The sequence below is a fragment of the Mastigoproctus giganteus genome, chromosome 10 (assembly GCF_048544385.1).
Source record: "Mastigoproctus giganteus isolate SK-2022 chromosome 10, ASM4854438v1, whole genome shotgun sequence".
NCBI lineage: Eukaryota > Metazoa > Arthropoda > Arachnida > Uropygi > Thelyphonidae > Mastigoproctus > Mastigoproctus giganteus.
In genome coordinates, this window is record NC_143584.1 from 220,758,709 (window position 1) to 220,782,264 (window position 23,556).

At 39.2% G+C, this 23,556-nt stretch overlaps 1 protein-coding gene across 1 annotated transcript in view; it reads right to left on the bottom strand.

Moving 5' to 3' along the window:
* The window catches only part of LOC150079949 (RNA polymerase-associated protein CTR9 homolog), a 243,782-nt gene that overhangs the window by 42,226 nt on the left and 178,000 nt on the right, over positions 1-23,556 (bottom strand). The window contains exon 18 of the mRNA XM_090383623.1: positions 17,998-18,129. Within this exon, the coding sequence (XP_090239749.1) occupies positions 17,998-18,129 (132 nt within the window). The remainder of the gene's footprint in view (positions 1-17,997; positions 18,130-23,556) is intronic.

A 23,556-nucleotide genomic window follows, 5' to 3' on the forward strand; every position in this document is an offset into this window, starting at 1 on the left:
GAGAAAATTTCATTTTGACCATTATCATGGTGCTGACCGGGCTAGCCGGGTGGGTAAAGTGACGCCGACCAGGCTAGCCGGGTGGGTAAAGTGCCTGCCTGGCAACCCAAAGGTAACGGGTTCGATTCCCGCCTCGAGGTTGGATCAAAGTACTGCAAAAACCTTGGGAGGTGCATTATGGCCACAGAAGCCTATGTGCCAACAACTACCAAAAAAAAAAAAAGAATAAGTGACAGTGGTACTAGTAAATCTACCAACAAAAGGAAAGCAATCGATTTGGATCAGAAAATTAAAATAATAAGGATGTATGAAAATGGTCAAACGTTAACAAGTATTGCACCGAATTGAGATTTGTCAATAATAATATAGTAGCAATACGTTATTAGTCATTCCAGAGTTATGTAAAACTCGACTTATGTAAGAAGTCCTGGAATGTATCTCTTACGTATGTCGGAGACTTCTGTATTTTTGGATTAACCGGGAAATCGATTATCTGCTGTATATATATACAGGTCGACTGTCAGTAATCCGGCATCGTTGGGACCTGTGGAGTGCCAGATCACCGGTGTTATTTTAGCACATACAGTTTACCCAACAGCTAACCACCTCCTCCTCCTACCTATACTGTTGACTGCCAAACCAGTTTACGAAAAAAAATTCCCCAGGGGCCAAAAAATATTTAGCAAATAATTTGATTAGTAATTCTAAAATAAATATTGTAATGTCAGTGTTGTCGTTTTTTCGCTTAAAATATATATTAAAAAAGAGAGACTTTTTTTTTATGTCGCATATATGTGGCCGACGTGGCCCAGTAGGTTACTTTATTTCTTGAGAAGCCATGTTGGCCACATACGTGTGACGCTATTACGGAATACATACGTTAGTAATTAGTTTATCGCACGTGCGGCGAGCACTGTAATAAAACTAACTGCAATAAAATAAACTCTCAAACGTTGCAATACGTTTGTCAGTATTGTTAGAGATTTTGTGGAAACAAGTTCGTCAGCATGGTGTATTATCCATCATATTGTGTTGTTTGGTCCTTGAGGTTGTCACAGACATTCTCTCAGATATGCCAGACAAGCTGTACTTGCAACCTGGAAGTCTAAAGCGCTGATGGAACTGATATTCGAGTGACACTCAAGTCAAGTGGACTCAATTTCGGCAAAGTCCGGATGGTCTGTGACAGCCAAATCCTCTGCTTGCACCTTCACGATGGTGGGACTGTTAGTAATCCTGGGTATAACCTCCATGCATAAGTACGTGGTGGGTGACCACCCAGGTGTGAACCAACGTAAGCAGTGGTCGAGGTGTGCCGCCCACACCACATGGAGGAATGCCGCCCCTCTATGTTACCAGGCAGTACTAGGTGGTAGATGACTCTCATCAACAGGTGCAATACCACTACTTTGCTTATTGGAGTCTTGAAGTGGTGGAACCCATGTTTAGTCTCTAGAGCTAAGTTCCGGTCAACCCTTCCCCATCTCTTCCATAATGCAGTATGATTGATGACTTTTGAAGTTATAATGAACATCGTGGCGAGATCCAATATTCCTTACATTTCGAGGGTACAGCTCTAAAACGGTGTTCGCAGGCCGGCCACTAGTTAGTACACTGGACCGAACCTATTGGTAACTCCCTAGGAGGCTTCTGGATCAGACAGTGTATAATCTTGCTACCTCTACTCTGCCAGATAGTGACTGGAGGGAGTCCGAGTAGTGTGTATGTGGGGGGCATTGTCGAGGCCACGTTATGTCAAGGATCTGGGTATATTCTTACCATGTGTACGCCATACCCAAAAATTTCATTACTTCATACAGCATGTCCCACCCACTTTTTATTACTATTGAATACACCATGATTTCTTTAGAAAATACAGCTGCGAGTTACAGGCTCCGAAAAAAAACGATAAGTGTTTGCTTTTTATTTACATAATTGTTATTTTATATTGTACTTAATACGTAGTCTTATAGTTCTAATTACGCTGGTTATTTTTATTTTAATTTATATAAACAGTTTTGTAGATATACGTAATATCTTTATAAAACCGTTATTTCATTCGAATATTGCAGGCATTGTTTTTGTATATAGTGATAGGGAATTCAAATTTTTAATTGAGGTAGCTAGGTAGTTCTAACGTATAATTATAGAAACAGTAATACGCTTCACTGTTTCTATTAGATAGCGTAGTATTGACATTTAATTAATTTAATTTATTGATTTTATTAATTTAAAGTATCATGCCCCAAACTAGAGCAGCAAAGCAACGAGCACAAAGTGGCAGGAGTGCTGTGACTCGGGGGTTGTTATGAGCCTATATAAGAGTTTGAAGGCCAGGGTGGATGCCCTCGAAAGATCTAAATTGAGGGGCCCATCAGGCTCTCAGCTGCCCACATCAACGCCAGAGCTTGCACTTGGTCATCACGCAACACAGCGGCAACCCCCACCCAAGGCAGAATGTGCTGGTCCCTCAGGAATTAGTAGTTGTTGGGGACTCTATTGTCAGGGAAACGGGAAACTTCCTTTGTAAAAAGGATAGGTGGAACAGGACCAGGGTATGTCTGCCAGGGGCAAAGGTTGATGACGTTGTAGAGCAGATATCATCTTTTAAGGACACAAAAGGTGATATAGTTGTACACGTTGGCACTAATGATATTAAGAGTACGAGACCGGCAGAATTACTTTAACAAGTACAGGTCACTGATGAAAAAAAGGCGTGAATTAGGGTTGAATTTGAAAGTGACTGCAATTCTGCCCAGACACGATAGGAGGGAGTATATGATGAGAGCCTTGTCGATCAATTCGGCCCTGGAAAGATTGTGCAAGGTTCAAGGGACAGAATTTTTTTCAGCCTGGACTGTACTTGTTAACAGGAGAGACTGCTTCTACAGGGATGGGATACACTTAAATAGAAAGGGTGCAAGAATATTTGCTGATGCTATCGAGGCAGTGTTGGGTGGGTCGGAAAACTGATAGCTTGGGGGGATACAAGGACTAATAGTTTAACAGTAGCCGTAGGCAGAGGTGAAGGTGATTCTTGCACAACTTCTATTAGAATAAGTAGCGACCTGGAGAGAGGGGTGTTGGGGGTTTCAGGGATGGGTGGCAGTCATCGTGAAACAGGTGGGTATATGGGATGTGTTAGGGTAACTAGGACTAGGAGTAGGAGCATGTATACTTGCATGTATACCAATGCTAGAAGTATAGTAAATAAATTTGATGAATTTGAAGTGTTGGTCAAGACATCAAAGGCGGTTATTGTTGGGACAGCAGAGACGTGGTGTCACACAGATATAGGGAATGCCGAACTGGAATTTGGGGAGTACAATGTGTACAGAAAGGATAGACAGGATAGGAAGGGAGGAGGTGTTATGCTGTTAATTAAGAAAAACATAAAATCAAAAGAAGTGCATCCAGTTGATATAGATGAACAGTGCACTGTTGAGTCAGTTTGGTGTGACATAAGCACTGTGAAAGCAAAAATAACAGTAGGAGTGTGTTATAGGCCTAATGACTCGAATGAGTACAATGAACAATTGTACAGAGAAATAGACTGGGCTAGTAAATCGGAATGTCTTATAATGGGGGATTTTAACTTCCCAGATATTGACTGGAACTTGTGGGTTGGGCACTCACACACTAGTCAGAATTTTGTGGATTTACTGGATGATTGTTTTTTGCAGCAGCATGTTCGAGAGGCAACCAGCGAAAGTAATACTCTTGATCTGGTTATCAGCAGTGATCATTCCTGTATTAGGAATTTGCAGATAAAAGAACCACTAGGTGGCAGTGATCACAGTGTACTTGACGTGGGATTTACTTAAAGATTTAATTACCATCAGGGGTAAAGGAAAGGGTTTTTGCTTCTGTAAAGGCGAGTACAGTGGTCTCCGACAGTTTTTTAATTCTGTACAGTGGGATCAACTGACGATGTTACCAACAGTAAATTCTAAGTGGGAAGCATTCAAGGAATTAATCGTGGATGCTACTAAAAGTTTCATACCTATTAAGAAATACTGTTCAAGGTTTAGGCCTAAATGGTTGTCAAATGAACTAATGAGACTTGTAACAGAGAAGAAAATTTCATGCATGGGATGCATATAAATTATCCAGCGACTCAGAAGCCTATGGTAGATATAAGTTAATTTATAATCAGGTCACAAAGGAGGTTCGGCAGGCGAAGGCAGATTACGAGAATTCCTTGGCAAAAGATGCTAAGAAAAACAGCAAGGATTTCTTTACTTATATAAACTCTAAAAGGAAGGGGATGAATCTGATTGGTCCACTTGACATCGATGGTCCGACTGTTGATGATCCTGCTCAGATAGCAAACAAACTGAATGAGTATTTTGCATCTACATTCACACGTGAGGAATTATTAAGGTTTGAAAATGGCAGAAGGTCATCAAATTGTAGCAGGATACTTAATGATTTTGTAATAACTGAGAGCAAAGTGGAAGAGAAACTGTTGAAGTTAAACGTAATAAAAGTACCTGGGGTGGATGGGATCTATCCAGTTATATTAAAGGAGGCGGCAAAGCAACTAAGCAAACCCTTAGCCATAATTATGAGAGCATCCTTGGACTCAGGGGAGGTTCCCACGGACTGGAGATGTGCAAATGTATCCCCGATTCACAAAGGGGGATCGAAGGGTAACACGAGTAATTACAGACCTGTTAGTTTAACTTCTGTTCCGGGTAAAATAATGGAGTCACTGGTTAAAGATGCACTGCAGGATCATCTAGACAAGACTGCAGCAATAATTCAGACACAGCATGGGTTTGTTAAGGGAAAGTCTTGTCTGACAAAATTTGATAGGATATTATGATGTGGTTACAAAGGAACTGGATGCAAAAAATAATTTTGATATCATATATTTAGATTTCAGGAAAGCTTTTGACACTGTTGCGCATGGAAGACTATTGTACAAATTGGAGCAGAATGGTATTAAGGGTAAGTTGCTACAATGGATAAAAGGATGGTTAAGTGCGAGAAGACAGAGGGTGGTAATCAATGGGTGCTGCTCTTCTTGGACTAATGTTATTAGTGGAGTCCCACAGGGTTCGGTGTTGGGTCCACTATTGTTTTGTATATTTATCAATGATATTGATGAAGGTATATCAGGCTTAGTGTCGAAGTTTGCAGATGATACAAAGGTTGGCATGGTTGTTAATGACAGTAATGGCAGTGTACTACTGCAACAGGATCTAGATAATTTGGGCAGATGGGCTAAGAAGTGGCAACTGAAGTTTAACCTTGACAAATGCAAAGTACTGCATATGGGTAGAAGTAACCCCAGAGAAACGTACCAACTGTGTGGTACTACACTTAAGGTGGTAGAAAATGAAAAAGACCTGGGAGTAATTGTGCAGTCAGATATGAAGTTTTCTGAGCAATGCAGACAGGCTGCCAGGGCAGATCACGGGGTTTTGTCAATGATATATAGGGATTTTGCTAGCAGGGAAAAGGAGGTGATTGTCCCTCTGTATAAGGCAATGGTCAGGCCACGCCTTGAGTATTGCGTACAGGTCTGGAGGCCTCATTTTAGGAAGGATGTAGATTTACTTGAGCGTGTACAGAGAAGGGCAACAAGATTGGTGAGGGGAATGAAGGGATCCTCTTATCAAGAGAGGCTTAAGTTCTGCAAATTGCAGTGGCTGGAGATTAGGCACCTGCGCGGTGATCTGATTGAGGTATATAAGGCCTTGAATGGGTTCAGCACGCTGAATTCTGATGGGATCCTTCCACTTGTTCAGATTACGAACCTAAGGGGGCATAAATTCAAATTAAGAAAGGACAGATGTAGAATAGATGTGTGGAAATTTGCCTTTAGCCAGCGGATGGTTAATTGCAGGAACAAACTTCCATCTGTCGTTGTGGAAATTGATAGGTTGAATAAATTTAAGGAGGAACTGGACAGGCATTTGGAGGGAATGGTGCGATTTTTTTTTTTTTTTGGCTGATGCTGCATAAGCTCATACATTTGCTTTCTTGCATCACATGCCACTACTACTACTACTAATTGTCAAACTAATAGAGCAAGCTTATCTGCGAAAAGATCTAAACCTCCCAAACACTTCCTAATTCATTTTAAGAATATATGTGGTCTCAATTCTAATCTCAACGATGTCCATTTCCACTTGCAGTCTGCCAAACCCATGTACTTTTTCTGACAGAATCTCAGTTATCGATTGATTCAACTACTGCTCATCTCAGATGCCCAAATTATTTGCTGTATGATTCCTTTCGCCTCAAAGGCGGTACATGTGCATATGTCCGTTCTGATATTCTCAGTCAGAGACTTGGCAATTTGGAATCTCCTCTCTTCAATCTTCTCTGGCTTAAAATCTCTCTATCTCATTGTGTCAAATTCATCTGTTGTCTCTACCGTTCTCCCATCTCCACTAATCACTTGGACCTCTCTGACTTCCTCTCTTTGCAACTTGATTTTCTCCAGTCCAACTTTCCTAACAGTGAGGTAATTTTCCTTGGTGATTTTAACGTTCACAACTCCAGCTGGTTTCTGTTTTCTAGTCACACCGACCCAGCTGGGTCGAGATGCTGAGGCTTTTGCAATTACTAATGACCTTGCACAGATCGTTCATTTACCTACAAGAATACCAATCATCCTAATGATACAGCCAACACGATTGATCTTTTCTCACAAACAACCCTTCTAAGTACATGGTCAAAGTGAGAGGTCCTTTAGGTACTTCAGATCACAAACTGGTGATTGACTCTTCTCCATTGGAGCCTTTATCTCACGGCTATTCCAAACCATGTGTTGTTTGGAATTACAAGAATGCAAAATGGGATGACCTGCGAGATTTCTTGTCTTCTTTTCCTTGGTTGGATTACTGTTTCAAAACTTCTGATGTCAACATTTGCTCAGATCGTGTCAGTGAAATTATTCTTGCAGGAATGGAATCCTTTATCCCACACTCCACTTTAAAATCTCGTCCTTTATCTAAACCTTGGTTTTTCAATCAATGTGCTAAGGCTGTTCAAGAGAAGAACGTTGCATATCGTAATTGGCTTGTTTCTAATTCTTCAGTTTCATTTTCTGCCTACACCATAGCTCGCAACAATTGTAAAGCAGTTATTAATCAGTCTAAACTAGAGTTTGAACAGGATAAGAGCAGAAAACTTGCTTCTTGTCCTAATGGTAGACGAGCATTCTGGTCTCTTGCCAAAGCTATTGACTGCAACTTTTGCCCAGCTCTGCTCCCACCTCTGTGCAAACCAGATGGTTCTGTTGTCACTTCAGCCAAGGATAAAGCTGACCTGCTAGCATCCCATTTTTCTTCCAACTCATGTATTAATGAACTTGGTAAAACACATCCCACCATTCCTAACATGCTCCATTCAATGCCGCCTGTGGTCTTCCGTCAAAAGGATATCAGAAGGATTTTGATGAATCTTGATGCTAAAAAAGCTCCAGGTCCTGATGGTATTTCTCCACTTGTTCTCAAAACCTGTGCTCCTTGAACTTACTCCTGTTCTTTGCCGCCTTTTTTCACTTTCTTATTACAAAGGTGTTTTTCCTTCTGCTTGAAAATTTGCTCACATCCAGCCAGTTCCTAAAAAGGGTGACAAATCCCTCCCATCCAATTATCGTCCCATTGCAATTACTTCTACTCTTTCTAAAGTAATGGAGAAATCAATTAACAGCCAACTCTTAAACTACCTAGAAACCTTCCATCTTATCAATGATCGCCAGTATGGATTCCGTCAGTGTCGATCCACTGGTGATATTCTTGCTTATGTTACCCATTTATGGACTAATTCAATGGAAAGGTTCGGTGAAACAAGTAGTTGCTCTTGACATCTCAAAGGCATTCGATCGTGTTTGGCATAAAGAAGGTCTTCTAAACAAGCTTCCATCTTATGGTTTGCCAACTGTTTATCCAGTTTTCTCTCTGATCGCTCACTGAGGGTGATGGTAGATGGCTCTCTGTCTTCTAACTTCTCCACTACTGCCGATGTCCCCCAAAGTTCAGTTCTTTCCCCCACTCTTTTCCTCTTGTATATTAATGACCTTCTTCCATTGACTTGAAATCCTATTCATAGTTTTGCCGATGATGGCACATTGCATTCAACTTTCCATTTTGAAAAACCTTGCCCTGCAGAATCAGCTTCAACTTCTCGAATATCTGCTACCAATTTCTTAAATGCCGATCTTCAGGTAATTCTCCAGTTGGGCAATGACAACTTAGTTGATTTAAATCCTTCTAAAACTCAGTCTTGTCTTATATCTCGCAAAAAGGATCATTCTGCTCCTATGCTTATCTATGGTGACACTCCGATTTCTAGGCAAAATGATATATCTCTTTTGGGGATTACCCTGACTTCTAATCTCTCTTGGCACAAACATATTACAAATATTGCTTCCTCTGCATCTAAAAAACTTGGTTTTCTCTTTCGCTCTTGGTGTTACTTTTCTTCCAAACAGCTCCACAATTCTGTATAAATCCCAAATCAGCCCTACCATGGAATATTGTTCCCACATCTGGGATGGTGCCCCCCAAAACCTCTCTCAGACTTCTTGATTCCATTCAGAAGAGGGCAGTTAGGTTAATTAATGATTTATCTCTAACAGAGTCTCTCCACTCGCTGTCATACATGTACTGTTTCTGCTGCATGCCTCGTCTACAGATACTTATATGGGCACTGTTCTTCTGAATTGGCTTCTATAATTCCCGCTCTCTCTTTCAAAACAGTCTGAACACGTGCAGCCACCAGCCTACATCCATTTACTGTCCAACTTCAAACTCACAGAATGAACTTTTCATCTTCCTCATTTATTCATTCAACTGCCTTTTTCTGGAACAACCTTCCTTCATATGTATTTCCTGAAAATTACAGTCTACAGAAGTTCAAGTCCAATGTCAACAAATATCTTTTTCGTCTTCTCAACTTTCAACCCAAGCACGGTACTAAGTACTATAGATTCTAATATCTCTCGTGTTTGAGGTTTACATAAAAAAAAAATATCTAAAAAGGAATGGCTAAAAGAAAATTATTAAGATAAGAGGAACTAAAAGAAATTGCTGGAATTCACAATTAAGCACAGTTAAACTTCTCACAGAACATACCGCTGTCGAGTTTATTCAGAAGTTAAACTTTATCTGTTATGGACAATGTATGGTGTATGTGCTTTACACCAAGAGAGGCACTTCCTTTATGCATTGGAACCACGGCTAGGGCTAAATGTGAGTAGATTATAATTAAATGTAAGTGGGAATGGCTTGTCAGTGTTTATGAGTTCGCGCCAACAACTGATGCTGCAACCAACACCATTAAAACAGTAGCGGCAGGTCGGTGCGCGGACCCGGGAAATTTGAAATTACGTTCGCGGAAATTATGTCCGAATTAGCAGTAGAACTGGATTAGTGATGGTCGATCTGTGTAGGGCGTCTCAAAAATATTGGTACAAATGTTTAGGGAAATTAAGTAACATCTAAAGGAATGTGAATCGCATAGGAACCCATAACCGGAAATGTCATCATAAGTCGGTAGACGGTGTAGTAGTCGCCGCACGAAGAGCATGCATCGATATACGAACTGTGAGCTGGCAGACATGCACCTAGTGTATGGATTAGCAGAGGACAATTTACGTGCCGCTCAACAAATTTATGGAGAATGCTTACCACACAGACATGTACCAGACCACCATTTGTTTGTGCGTGTGCATCAAAAGTTGTGCGATTATGGGTCATTTAGAGGTAACAGGAGTAGTGCGGGCAGACCACGTTCGACGCGAACTCCCGCATGGCAAAAAGTGTTTTGAATGCCGCCCAGAATAATCCTACTACCAGCACACGTGCCTTTGTCTCTGCCTTAGAAGTGTCTCGCAGTGTACAGCGTGTCTGGCACGACGATTCCTTACACCCCTTTCATCTCCAAATGGTTCAGTTACTGCTCCCCCCAAGATCATCCTGCACGTATGGCTTTTGAGCAGTGGTTTCTCCAAGAAAGTGTTCAAGACTTGAATGTTTCAGCCTATATTTTGTTCACGGATGAGGCTTATTTCACTCGGGAAGGCCTATTCAATCAGCACAATGCTCATGTGTGGGCTCACAACAACCCACACGGTGTGCGCCCACATGCGGCACAACATCGCTTCGTAATAAATGTGTGGGCAGGGATGGTCGGTGACTGCTTAGTCGGCCCATACCTGTTACCATCCAGCATGAACTCCGCTAAATATCGGATCTTTCTTGAACAAGTTCTACCAGGGTTACTTGACGATGTTCCAGCAAATGTGAGACGCAACATTTGGTTTCAACAAGACGGGGCGCCTGCCCATTATGGAAGGTGTGTTCGTGACCATTTGAACAGGTGTTTTGGATTGGCCGTGGTGGACCCGCTGCCTGGCCCCCACACTCACCTTATTTATTGAGCCTTGATTTCTTTCTGTGGGGGGGGGGGCCTCAAATCTATCGTGTATGAATCGTCTGTGGAGATGGAAATGGATCTCGTGGCGAGACTCGTCTGCGCTGCTGCTACTGTCAAAGAAATTCCAGGTGTGTTCAACCGTGTCTGCCAATCCATGTTGCGTCGGGTATCACGAATGCATCGCATCTCATGGTGGAACCTTGGAGCATCTGTTGTAACATCATGAAATGCATCCATCTCCTACTCCATTGTTAATATTATGTCAAATAGATGTTTGCCACTAATTACTGTCTTGTGTCATTTCTGCTTCTTGTGCATCTGCTACTACTTTCCTGTGACGTTTCCGGTTACGGGTTCCTATGTGATTCACATTCCTTTAGATGTTACCTACGTCCCCTAAACGTTTGTACCAATATTTTTGAGACACCCTGTATTTATATACAGGGTGTCTGAAAAGTCTGGAAACAATAGTAAAAATGTTTTTCTTTACAGGTGAAAACTGGCATTAACACTAGATGAAAGGGTGGAGATAGTCTTTAGTGGTTGTCAGAGATGGACCAAGAGGACAGTGGCACACGAGTTTAATGCTAGATGTCTTGAAAGGAATCCAATAATGTACAGCACAGTTGGGAAACTGGTGAAGAAATTTAAAGAGACTGGATATGTCACCAACAAGCCTCGATGTGGTTGCCCTTCTGTAAGTGAAGACACTCAAATTGGAGTGATTGTGGTGGACATGTTGAACACATTCATAATGTGTTCAATGTGTTACAATGTGTAAATGAGAGTAAGCATACATAGTGTAAATCCTATTGGTTCCAGCCTTTTCAGATACCCTGTATAACTATTTAACAAACATGCACAAATCTTCATCTATTGAAGATGTAAGGTAACTAATTTATAAGAAAATCAGTAGCTATTATCAATAATTGGCCATCTCGTGACAATTCTGACTAAAGGAAATAGCTTTGAAAGTGATAAGAGCAATAAAACTTTAAATAGGAAGTGAGGTAGATGTTTTGCCCTAGTCTCTAGCCTGGTAAATCATTAATGTGATCAATTTACTTGCAGGGGACACACCTCCTCCAGCACAGCCCTGCTGATGCCACAACCTTATTCCAAAAGTGATTAATTCAGCATGCTTGAAAGGCCAGAAAAAATTGTTCCTTCAGTCAGTGGAAGGATATAAAGTTATCTTTTCTGACTAGCTCTTTTAAGTAATAAAATATTTATTTTAAAAAGCATTATAAACTGTAATTCTCAGCTGCCACGTTATTTTTATTATTAATAGTGAGATATGATGCAAAAAAGTAGGCTTATGAAGCATCAGTAAAAAAAAAACCATCCCACATCACACGTCCATCCCCTCCAATAATTTTTCATGTTTTTCCTTGATCATTTATTCAAACTGCCCACTTCCACAAGAAAAGAAATTTTTTCTAATAATCAGCCACCCACTGCCTGAAGACAAACCTCCACAAATCTATCCTGCAACTATTGTTATTCAATTTGAATTTATGCTCCCCTTGTTTATATAGTCTGGGCAAGAAGAAGAAGGTCATCAGAATTGAGCTTGCTCAATCCATTCAAAGCCTTAAACATCAAGCATATTACCTCACAAGTGCCTAGTCTCCAGAAACTGCAATTTACAGAACCAAAACCTTTCTTTGTAAGACCATCCTTTTGTTCCCTTTACCAAACTCACTGCACTTCTCTGCACCCATTCCAGTAGATCTACATCCTTCTTAAAATGAGGGCTCTAAACCTGTATGCATAACTCAATATCCGACCTAACCTTTACCACGTATGAAGGGATAATCACTTCCTTATCACTGCCAGTAAAGTTCCTGAATACCATTAACAAAACTCCATGAACTGTTCTGGCAGCCTGTTTGCTTTGCTCAGAGAACTTCATATCTAACTGCACAATTACCTCTGGGTCTTTTTCATTTTCCACTGCCTGAATGTAGTACAGTAGACTGTCGAAATAACGGAACCCCAAATAATGGAACATTGGAGCGAATGGCACAAAGAGATTGGATGTTTATATACAGTGCAGATGTCTTGCAGTGCTGAAAAAAGAAAACGACAAGTCACGTGCTTATTTTATTTGTTTACGTTTGCCATTTTGAAAGTGAATTCTCTACTGATATCATGGATTATACCACTGTTTTACATTTATTTTACATTAAAAACCTCTCATTATGGCTCCTAAAGTTAATAAACCTCATACAGAGAAGAAAAGAGGAAAACATTAAACCTTAGTGACAAACTCTATACAGGGTGTCTCAAAAATATTGGTGCAAACGTTTAGGGAAGGTAGGTAACATCTAAAGGAATGTGAATTGCATAGGAACCCATAATTGGAAACGTCATGGGAAAGTAGTAGCAGAGGCACAAGAAGCAGAAATGACACAAGACAGTAATTAGTGGCAAACATTTATTTGACATAATATTAACAATGGAGTACGAGATGGATGCATTTCTTGATGTTACAACAGATGCTCCAAGGTTCCACCATGGGACGCGATGCATGCATGACACCGATGCAGCATGGATTGGCGGACACGGTCAAACACACCTGGGGTTTCTTTGACAGTAGCAGCAGTGCAGACGAGTCTCGCCACAAGATCCATTTCCATCTCCACAGGCGATTCATACACGATAGATTTGAGGGCCCCCCCACAGAAAGAAATCAAGGCTCAATAAATAAGGTGAGTGTGGGGGCCAGGCAACGGGTCCACCACGGCCAATCCAAAACACCTGTTCAAATGGTCACGAACACACCTTCCATAATGGGCAGGCGCCCCGTCTTGTTGAAACCAAATGTTGCGTCTCACATTTGCTGGAACATCGTCAAGTAACCCTGGTAGAACTTGTTCAAGAAAGATCCGATATTTAGCGGAGTTCATGCGGGATGGTAACAGGTATGGGCCGACTAAGCAGTCACCGACCATCCCTGCCCACACATTTATTGCGAAGCAATGTTGTGCCGCATGTGGGCGCACACCGTGTGGGTTGTTGTGAGCCCACACATGAGCATTGTGCTGATTGAATAAGCCTTCCCGAGTGAAATAAGCCTCATCCGTGAACAAAACATAGGCTGGAAAATTCAAGTCTTGAACACTTTCTTGGAGAAACCACTGCTCAAAAGCCACACGTACAGGATGATCTTGGGGGAGCAGTAACTGAACCCTTTGGAGATGAAAGGGGTGTAAGGAATCATCGTGCCAGACATGCTGTACACTGCAACGAGACACTCCTAAGGCAGAGGTAACGGCACGTGTGCTGGTAGTAGGATTATTCTAGACGGTATTCAACACACTTTCTTCCATGGCGGGAGTTTGCATCGAATGTGGTCTGCCCGCACTACTCCTGTTACCTCTAAATGACCCATAATCGCACAAATTTTGATGCACACGTGCAAACAAACGGTGGTCCGGTACATGTCTGTCTGGGAAGCGTTCTCCATAAATTCGTTGAGAGGTTTGTCCATTGCCCTCTGCTAATCCCTACACTAGGTGCGTATCCGCCAGCTCACAGTTCGTATATCGATGCATGCTCTACGTGCGGCACTACCATGAAGTCTACCGACTTACGGTGACATTTCCGGTTATGGGTTCCTATGCGATTCACATTCCTCTAGATGTTACCTACCTCCCCTAAACATTTGTACCAATATTTTTGAGACACCCTGTATAATCCAAACTATTACATTAAGGTCACCCAGTAATTTCTTACATATAACCAATGTGATTCATCCATTTCCTTCTATTTTTAACATACCCAAAAAATTCCTTGCTACTCTTCTTTGCATGTTTAGCCAAAACCTTCTCATGTGCAGAAATTTGTATTTAGCCAGCGGGTGGTTGATTACTGGAACAAACTTCCATCTGTTGTTGTGGAAGTTGACAGCTTAAATAAATTCAAGGCAGAACTAGACAAACGTTTGAAGTGAATGGATGGGTGAAATGGGAGGTATTTTTTTTGGCTGATTATGTATAAGCTTGCTTTCTTTACATAACTGTTTCCCTCTATTCCTATAGAATTGGCCATATGCACTAGAACTCCTCCAGAAAATAAGTCAATCTTTATTAGCAGGACTAAAGTGCCAATTGGTTGCTGATATATGTGCACGTCTCCAGCTCTGTCTGGATGGTACTACTGTTATTTGAAGTAGATATTTCACCAAATTACAGGTACCAATACAAGGTTCCCTTTCAGTTCTACAGTGAGCAATCTAGTGATTCAGGATCTAAAGGCAAAAATATTTTGATAATAGTATGCCTCTCAAAATTCCATTTTTCTGTCTTGGGAATGCTCTAGTCCCTCACTTGTGCTCAGTTTAGAAATGGCATTGTTAACGATGAGTCAACACAAGATTAATAATATCATTTTTAAACCAAATAGCATTACCAAAATAGGAAAATCCACCTTCATTTAAAACTCCAAGACACTACCATGATAGCCACGTACGGTGCCTTTGCAGGTCAGTATTAGGGGTTTACAAGGTTGCTAATTGATGTCACTCACTACCATCTGATAAGAGACTAGTGTATTTCAAAATGAGCTGTCATGGTAGTGTCTCAGAGTTTTAAAAGAATAGATTTCCTCTTTTGGCAATTCTATCCAATTTAAAAGTAATTCTAGTAATGATGACACATATCACTGATGATATGCCGACCGAGCTAGCCGGACGGGTAAAGTACCTGCCTGGCAACCCAAAGGTCGCGGGTTCGACTCCCGGCTTGGATCAGAGTACTGCAAAAACTTTGGGAGGTGCATTATGGCCACAGAAGCCGATGTGCCAACAACTAACTAAAACAAACAAAAAAAAAAAAAAAAAAACTGATGATAACAATTGCTTGCTTTAATTTTAGGTCTACTGGTGGATAACTATGTTTCTGTGTTAGCATTAGAGCATCCCCGAGAGAGAGAGAAGCATACTATTATCAAATTAAGTATTAGTATACTCTTTTATGCCAATCCTCCTGGCATCAAATGTTCGTTATGGTTTTTCTTTGCCATAATAAGGATAAGTGGTGACGGTCAGGCACTAGCATATGACAATGACTAACCCTTAATATTCATCATACATTGGAAAGGAAAGGAAATTTCTCTCTTCACATTTCAGAAGTTTTAGCTGGATGTGTTAGCTTCCACATTAAATTTTCCATGTACAGGAAAATAAATGTGTATGGGGCCAGTTCACACACTTTACTTCAGCCCATGCTTATGCACAAGAAGCCTCCATTTCTGATGTTTTTCATACCACACCCAGTTCCGTTACAGCATCTCTAGGTCTCAACAAGCAATCATTCAAATTAAGAACAATTTTCACAAATGCTGCCTCTTTAACACAGTGTTAAACAGCCTTCATTTTAATACCAAAGTAGGCCAGACAGATCTATGAGTGGAGGGTGTTTGATATATTCGCTTTTCAGTTCATAATATCATGCAGAAGTGGGGTTGTGTATTATAGAGTGCCCTGTATACTTGGTTACTTGTATACTGTTACTTGGATCAAACTTCGAGAGACCTACAAGACTACATTGACAAACTTTTGACAACTAATCAGGAGGTTGTTCAGGATCCCCCTTTGGCTGAGCATATCTGTAATATGGGATATACACTTGACCCTAATGAAATTTATAAGATCAATTGTGTCTATCAACAAAATTACTAGCGATGTTGGAATCACTTTATGTCATTACCACTCCCAGTTGCTTTAATTTTAACCCAGGCTTGTAAAATACCTAATTTTTGAACAATCATTACTCAGAAGGATAGCAGGAAGTTTTATGTTTCCGACTGTGTGTGTGCAAATATATTTTAATTCATAATTTTACAATGCATTAGTCTGGTTGGAAAAGAGTTTTATTGATGTTCATTGCAAAGCCTTTTTCATTCTGCTTATGCCGAAGCCTAATTTTTAATATTAGTATTAAAAATGATTTTCCTGATTTATAGACATTGCATATACATTTTCCCTCTAATAAATTACATTATTTCTATTCATTACATTTCAACTCATTATTGTAAAGTACGCTGTCCAAAACATTATGACTGCCAGTACTGCTGCCACATGGTGAGAAATTGACTTTACAAGGCCTCTGAACTTTGCAGGAGTTATGCTGTGCCAAGTTGCCAGTATTGCATCCCATACATGCAACAGTTCGTGGTGGAGAATCCAAATGCCAGATCTCTTGATTCATGTAATCCCAGAGATGTATTATGGGATTCACATCTGGCAAATTTGGCAGACACGGTAGCACCTGGAAACCAATTTCATGTTCGCCAAGCCACTTTCGAACAGTACCAGCAATGTGACAAGGTGCATTATCCTTCTGGAACACACCTATGCCATCTGGGAAGACTGTCGTTGTGAAGGGGCATACCTGATCAATCGCAACGGATAGGTCACTTTTAGCATTCAGAGTGTAGTCTCAGGGTATGAAGGCTGCAAGAGATTCCCAGGAAAGCATCCCCCCCATACCCAAAACAATACCACAACCTGCCCGTTTCTGTTGGATGAGGACTTCAGAGTGATTCTTCTCTGCAGTTTTCAGCATACCCTCCATCTACCACAGCAGTAAATGTGACACATCAGAAAAGGCAACTTTTTCCCAATCATAAACGGCCTAAAGATGCTATTCAGATGCAAACTTTAGAAATCGTTGAAAATGGGTGGCCAGAAGCAAGGTACTTTGACAGCACTTACTCCAGTAGCCCAAATGGAGGGTTTGTTGAATCGTGGCCTTGGAAACACCACTGTTCATCCACTGGTTAAAGTCTACGGTCAGCTGGTCCACTGTTTTCCATTTACTGGCTTACACAAGCTTACACAATGCCAAAGTTCACTACAATGACTGACAAGGCATGGGTGCCTGCCATTGGCTCAGTGACTGCTGCTCTGTCCACTATCCATCCACTCACGGTACAAGTTAACTACAGAAATCCATGCACAGTCCACAAGAAATGCAGTTTCCATAATACTGTCACCCTTCAATGAGTACCAACAATCATCCTTTTTTTTTTTTAAGTCCATGTCCTTGATTGACGTGGGCAAGAGCCCACGTTGATCAAGTACTTTGTATGGACTGCATGCCACGAACCTGCTGTATCACATTTACTAGTTCTCACCACATGTGCCATCAGACGGGAAGGAATGGCAGAGTGCGAAAACACAGGGGTGGTTATAATATTTTGACTGGACAGCATATATTAGTTTAGTTGGATATATTAAAGATATATCAATCTTGCAAATGAGTTCACTGAGATCATCTGCTACCTGACAAGAGACTAGTAACTCTTGTAATGAAAACAGGTAGTTAATCAGTATTTCATATTCTAAATAAATATCAGAGTATTTACATGTCACATTTTAAATAAATAATAGGGTACTTTTATATAGGCCTTTTGGTGATATTATTTATTGAAAAGTAGTATTTCTCTAAGTAATATGCCGTTAAGGGACATCTTTTTTGCTCATGGCAGTTAAAAACCTACTAGCAGGAAAGGTATATATTACAAATAATCCTCAATTTATTAACAAAATATGCTGTACCCCAAATGTTAATGACTTGCTTGCTTACTTACCCTGCCTTTTTTATGTGACTTTTCTTCAGGAAGGTCAGAGAATACAAGCTTAGTTTTACTTTTTTCAACGAATTCTTGTCTTTTCTGAATCAATTCTTGTTCTTGACGGAAGCGCAGTTCTTCAACCCGTTTCTGAAAAAGTTAAAATTTAGTCTTATAAAATAATTTTGTATAAAAATTTAGATATAATTTTCTGTAATATAAAAAAAATTGCAAATTTGATATCAATACCAATAATTGGTATTAATATCAAAGCATTGATATTAATAATAATTGGTATTAATACCAATGCTTGGATGACAGCTTCTTTATTTGAAGATTATCTTCATAAATGGGATTTGAAATTGGATAAGAAAAACAAAAACATTGCATTGGTTTTGGACAACTGCCCAGTTCATCCAAAGTTGACTTTCAAAAATATTGAATTAGCTTTTCTACATTCAAATACCATATCACTGATTCAACCTCTCGACCAGGGAATAATAAAAACCTTTAAGACCTTTTATAGATCGGATATGAGACGAAGAATCGTCCAGTCAATAGATGAAGGTTTGGGAATGCCATCGATATCGCAAAGCAGATAACTGTTCTAGATGCACTTCATATGACAATGAGGCGCCTCTGTAGACAGGTGGGCAGAAGCAGCAGTGTGTAGCACACGCTTCTTGATTAGACTGGGGTTCGAGCCTGTGACCACCAAATACGGAGGATGCGGAAAGGTCAAGGAATGACCACCGCATATCCCTGGAGCAATATGGCCTTAGTTTCTAATGCTCCTAAAAACCAAATAACAACAACAACAATATGACAATGAGTGCCTGGAAAGAAGTTTCCAAAACCTGCATTAGCAACTGTTTCAAAAAATGTGGATTAATTATTCATGCTGGACAACTAAGTCATGATACTGATCACGTTTAAAAGCCCGAAGACATGGGTGAACAGGAGTTTAATGATTAGGTGGACATAGATGGTGATCTACAAGTTACTACAGATTTAACAGATGAAGAAATTGCCTAGTCTGTTACTGATAATTTCGCCAAGGAGGAGGAGGAAAATGAATATGAACCTGAATGAATTCCAGTTACAAAAAGGCAAACTTGTGAAGCTATAGCCGTCCTGAGGAGAGCGTTGGAAGAAATTGGTGCAAGTGATTGTGAATATAGACTTTTATACAATATTTAAAAATCTATAAATAGATTTTGTTATGTTTAATTAATATGTATATTACTTAAAATATGTACATAAGTATAAATTTATTTTTATTTTGCTAACCTGTGGATAAATTTATCTTTATTTTGTTCAGAATGTAAAAATCTGAATATTCTTCCAATTTTTACATATCATTTAATTGGTAATAAACCTTTGGTAATAAAGTGTAAATTTGTGCTTTATATTTTTATTTTTACAACCTCTGGATAATATTTGTCAATTTTCGCTTATTAGAATTAAAATTCAATTTGAAATCTGCACTATAACCGGTGCTTACTGTATATATATATATATATATATATTTTAATTGCAGGCTCCACTGGTATACCATTTTAGTTGTTGAGGTAAAATGATCATGCTGATTCATTCAATACTCAAACATGATCTGTTATATCATCAAACTGAAAACAGATGGAAGTTTGACAGTACAACGTCATCATCATCATCAGCAATTTTCAATCCACTGCAGGATTAAGGCCTCTCTAGCAACTTTCCAGTTCCTTCTGTTACACATTACAGCAATCTTTCAATGGCTCTACTAGGAACAAGTATAATATAATCATTCTCCATGTATTTGTTAACAAGGAATTGTCAAATTTAGCATTTCAATGCTAAATAAGTTCTGGATTACTCAGTTTTTGGGTTTTTAAAATTCATATACAAAGCATTACAATGAGGTAAAAAATTCACTAAACATGCTTGCTAAATATTTTTCAGAACTGTTAGCCAATCATTTGTAAACATCAACACAACAATTTTTATTCAATGTAATACTGGTTCCATTCAACCAGTATAATGTACAGTGGCGGACAAAAAAGCTGCATCACTTATCAATTTTGCAAATAATGTTTTGTGCTGCATTGTGGGCTACAGAAATGTTCAAAATGCATTTGTTAGATGGGATATATATCTCTGTGAATGAAATCCAATAAAAAGACTCCACTTGATATACCTAATTGCCATAAATATCTTCCCAAAATTACTCTTTGCATAATTCATCAAATGCATAATTGATGGAAATATGAGAAATCATGCAAATGGCAATCAGGACAACCAAACATACATTTTATTGCTTTTACATGTGCAAACTGAAATTACAAGTTAACATAATAGTATTATGTACTGTAACTCAGCAAAATAATCCTCAATATTTTGTTGTTCCTCCAAACTGCAATTACAGCCTCGCAATGATCTGGCATAGAGTTAATCAACTTCTATATATATGGTTGCCAAATTTCGTGGTAATGTACCCTTACAACGCTGTCCTGCAGCTGAATCTTACTTATTGGCTTTTCTGAGCAATTTTAGACAACACTATATACCAGCAATTTAAAATAGGGTTCAAATCTGCACTGTTGCCTGGCTAGTACAACACTGTAATACCAGCATTTCTGAGCTGACTGCACCTTAAGGGGAAAATACGAGGGAAAACATTGGTGTAAGTATGTTTTAAGCCTTGTGAGACAAGAAGACAATCTCATCATTAAATCTAAATAGCATAAAACTTACCAATTTTACTGTGCAAGGTGCTGAGTCCTGTTGAAAAATGCAGTTTTGGACGTCTGTGTGGTATTAGCATTAGTAAAGACACATGATGCAAGAAAGCAAGCTTATATAGCATCAGTCAAAAAAAACCCAAATCTAATTTCACCCATCCATTCACTCCAAATGTTTGTCTAGTTCTGCCTTGAATCTATTTAAGCTATCAACTTCTACAACGACAGATGGAAGTTTGTTCCACCAATCAACAACACATCAATTTGAATTTATGCCCTCTCAGGTGATTATTCTGACCAAGAGGAAGAATCCCATCAGCATTGCACATGCTCAAACCATTCAAGGCTTTATACACCTCAATCAGATCATCTTGCAGGTGCCTAGTCTCCAGAAGCAGCAATTTGCAGAACCTAAGCCTTTCTTTGTAACAGCAAACCTTTTTTCCATTCACTAATCTTGTTGCCCTTCTCTGCACTTGCTCCAGCAGCTCTTCATCCTTCTTAAAATGAGGCCTCCAGACCTGTATACAGTACTCAAGGTGTGGTCTGACCATTGCCTTATACAATGGGATAATCACCTCCTTATCCCTACTACAAAAATTCCTGTATATCATTGACAAGATACCATGAGCTACTCTTGACCATCTGCACTGCTCAGTAAACTTCACACCTGCCTGCACAATTACTCCCAGGTCCTTTTTATTCTTTACCACTGTCAGTGTAGTCCCGCAGAATTGATACATTACTCCGGGGTTACTGCTTCCCATATGCAGTACTTTACATTTGTCAATGCTAAATTTCAGTTGCCGCCTCTCAGCCCATCTGCTCAAATTTTCTAGATCCTGTTGCAGCAGCATACTGTCATTAGTGTTCTTAACAACCCTGCCAACCTTCGTATCATCTGCAAACAGGTCATTAAGCCTGATATACCATCATCAATATCATTAATAAATACGGAAAACAACAATGGACCCAACACTGAACCCTGGGGGACTCCACTAATAACATTAGTCCATGAAGAGCAGTATCCATTGATTACCACTCTCTGACTTCTCCCACTCAACCATCCCTTTATCCATAGCAGCAATTTGTCTCCAAAGCCACACTGCTCCAATTTGTGCAGAAGTTCCATGTGCAACAGTATCAAACCCCTTTCTAGAATCCAAATATATGATATCAAAGTTATTCCCTGCATTCAGTTCCTTTGTGATCACATCATAGTATCTAATCAAATTGGTCAGACAAGACTTCTTAACAAAACCATGCTGTGTTCGAACTATAACTGAAGTCTTGTCTAGATGATCCTGCAGTGCTTCTTTAACCAGTGCCTTCATTAATTTACCTGGAACAGAAGTTAAACAAACAGATCTGTCATTACTTGTGTCGCCCATTGATCTTCCTTTGTGAATTGGGATCACATTTGGACATCCCCAGTCCATGGGTACCTCCCCTGAGCAGTGTTGCCAACTCTTAATAATATTTCCCGCTAGCCGCATACTCAAAATCCGCTATTTTTAGCACTTGACCCGCCAAATTTTTTAAATTTTCATTTGTTTGTACTTTGTAGTGAATAAAACAAACAAACAAATAGTATATATAAATAGTTATTTATTTTTCTGTTTTTAATATAAAATCAATATCTAAAAATCTAAATTAATTTCGAAATTCAATACCTCCTCATCATATGCTTCTTGTGTACCTATTTTGCGAAGCACTTCTTCAGGTAAAACATAATTTTTACAACACTTTTCAACTCTTTTGAGCCCGTATCGTACTAATAAGATTGCATTAACCGTGCCAACACTCATTCTGTTGCGTGTTTTGTTTTTTACTAGATTTAAGTTGCTGAATATTCTTTCCACATCTGCATTGGATAATGGCAAAATTAAAATACCCAATGCAAATTCGCTAATTTCTTTAAATGGATTTTTACCGCTTGCATCTCGATATTTCGAAACTTCTGACCAAAACTTCATTGTATTGTAGATGTTTTCCCATTTAACGAGAGTAATGTTTATATACTGTTGCTCAATTTTTTCAATTTCTACTTCAGACAATTTTAAATTTTGTAATAAATTTATCAGTGGTTCGTTTTGTTGCTTTAATATATTGTTAACTGAGACATTTTTTTTAATTCTTTTATGTTGCCCGGAAGGCGTTGTTTTAATTGTGGATACAAATCAATCAAGAAATTACGGCATCTCTCTCTGTTATTGCCATTTCATCTGTTGTTGTTGTGATAAGTTTATTCATTATTAATTCATTTATTTTTCTTTCAAATTGGTAACCTAAATATGGCTTAGGGTCTAAATAATTATTAATGTCCTCTTCTATCCTTTCAATATGTGTATTTGGTAAAAACATTTTATTGGCAATCATCGACAATAGCATGTTTAAATCATGTAGTAATAATGTAGGATCGGCAGTATTTGATTCAAAAGATTTGTTTACTCTTTGTACTTCAGATAAGATAGGTTTTAAAATAAAAGATACGCTAAATTACTTTCATCTTTGAACATTGAATAAAGAAGTTCTGCAGTATAACATTTGTCAGTCAAACGAGTTATTTCAAAATGGGCTTTTAATTCAATATACTGTTCTAAAATTCTTGTTATAGCAACTTCAATGGATAACCACCTTGTTTGACACGAATGCACTATCTTTTTCGGATCTGCACCATCGTTTATGGCACTGTATAAATATTTGAATTGATTTTGTCGGCTGGTGGATTTACTAAACGCACGATTTTGCATTGCACGAGGGTTTCTAGGAATACAACTATCGTGTTATACGAGGACTAACTATACTAAGATATTATTACACTGTGGTTATTAGAAATAATTATTACTTATTA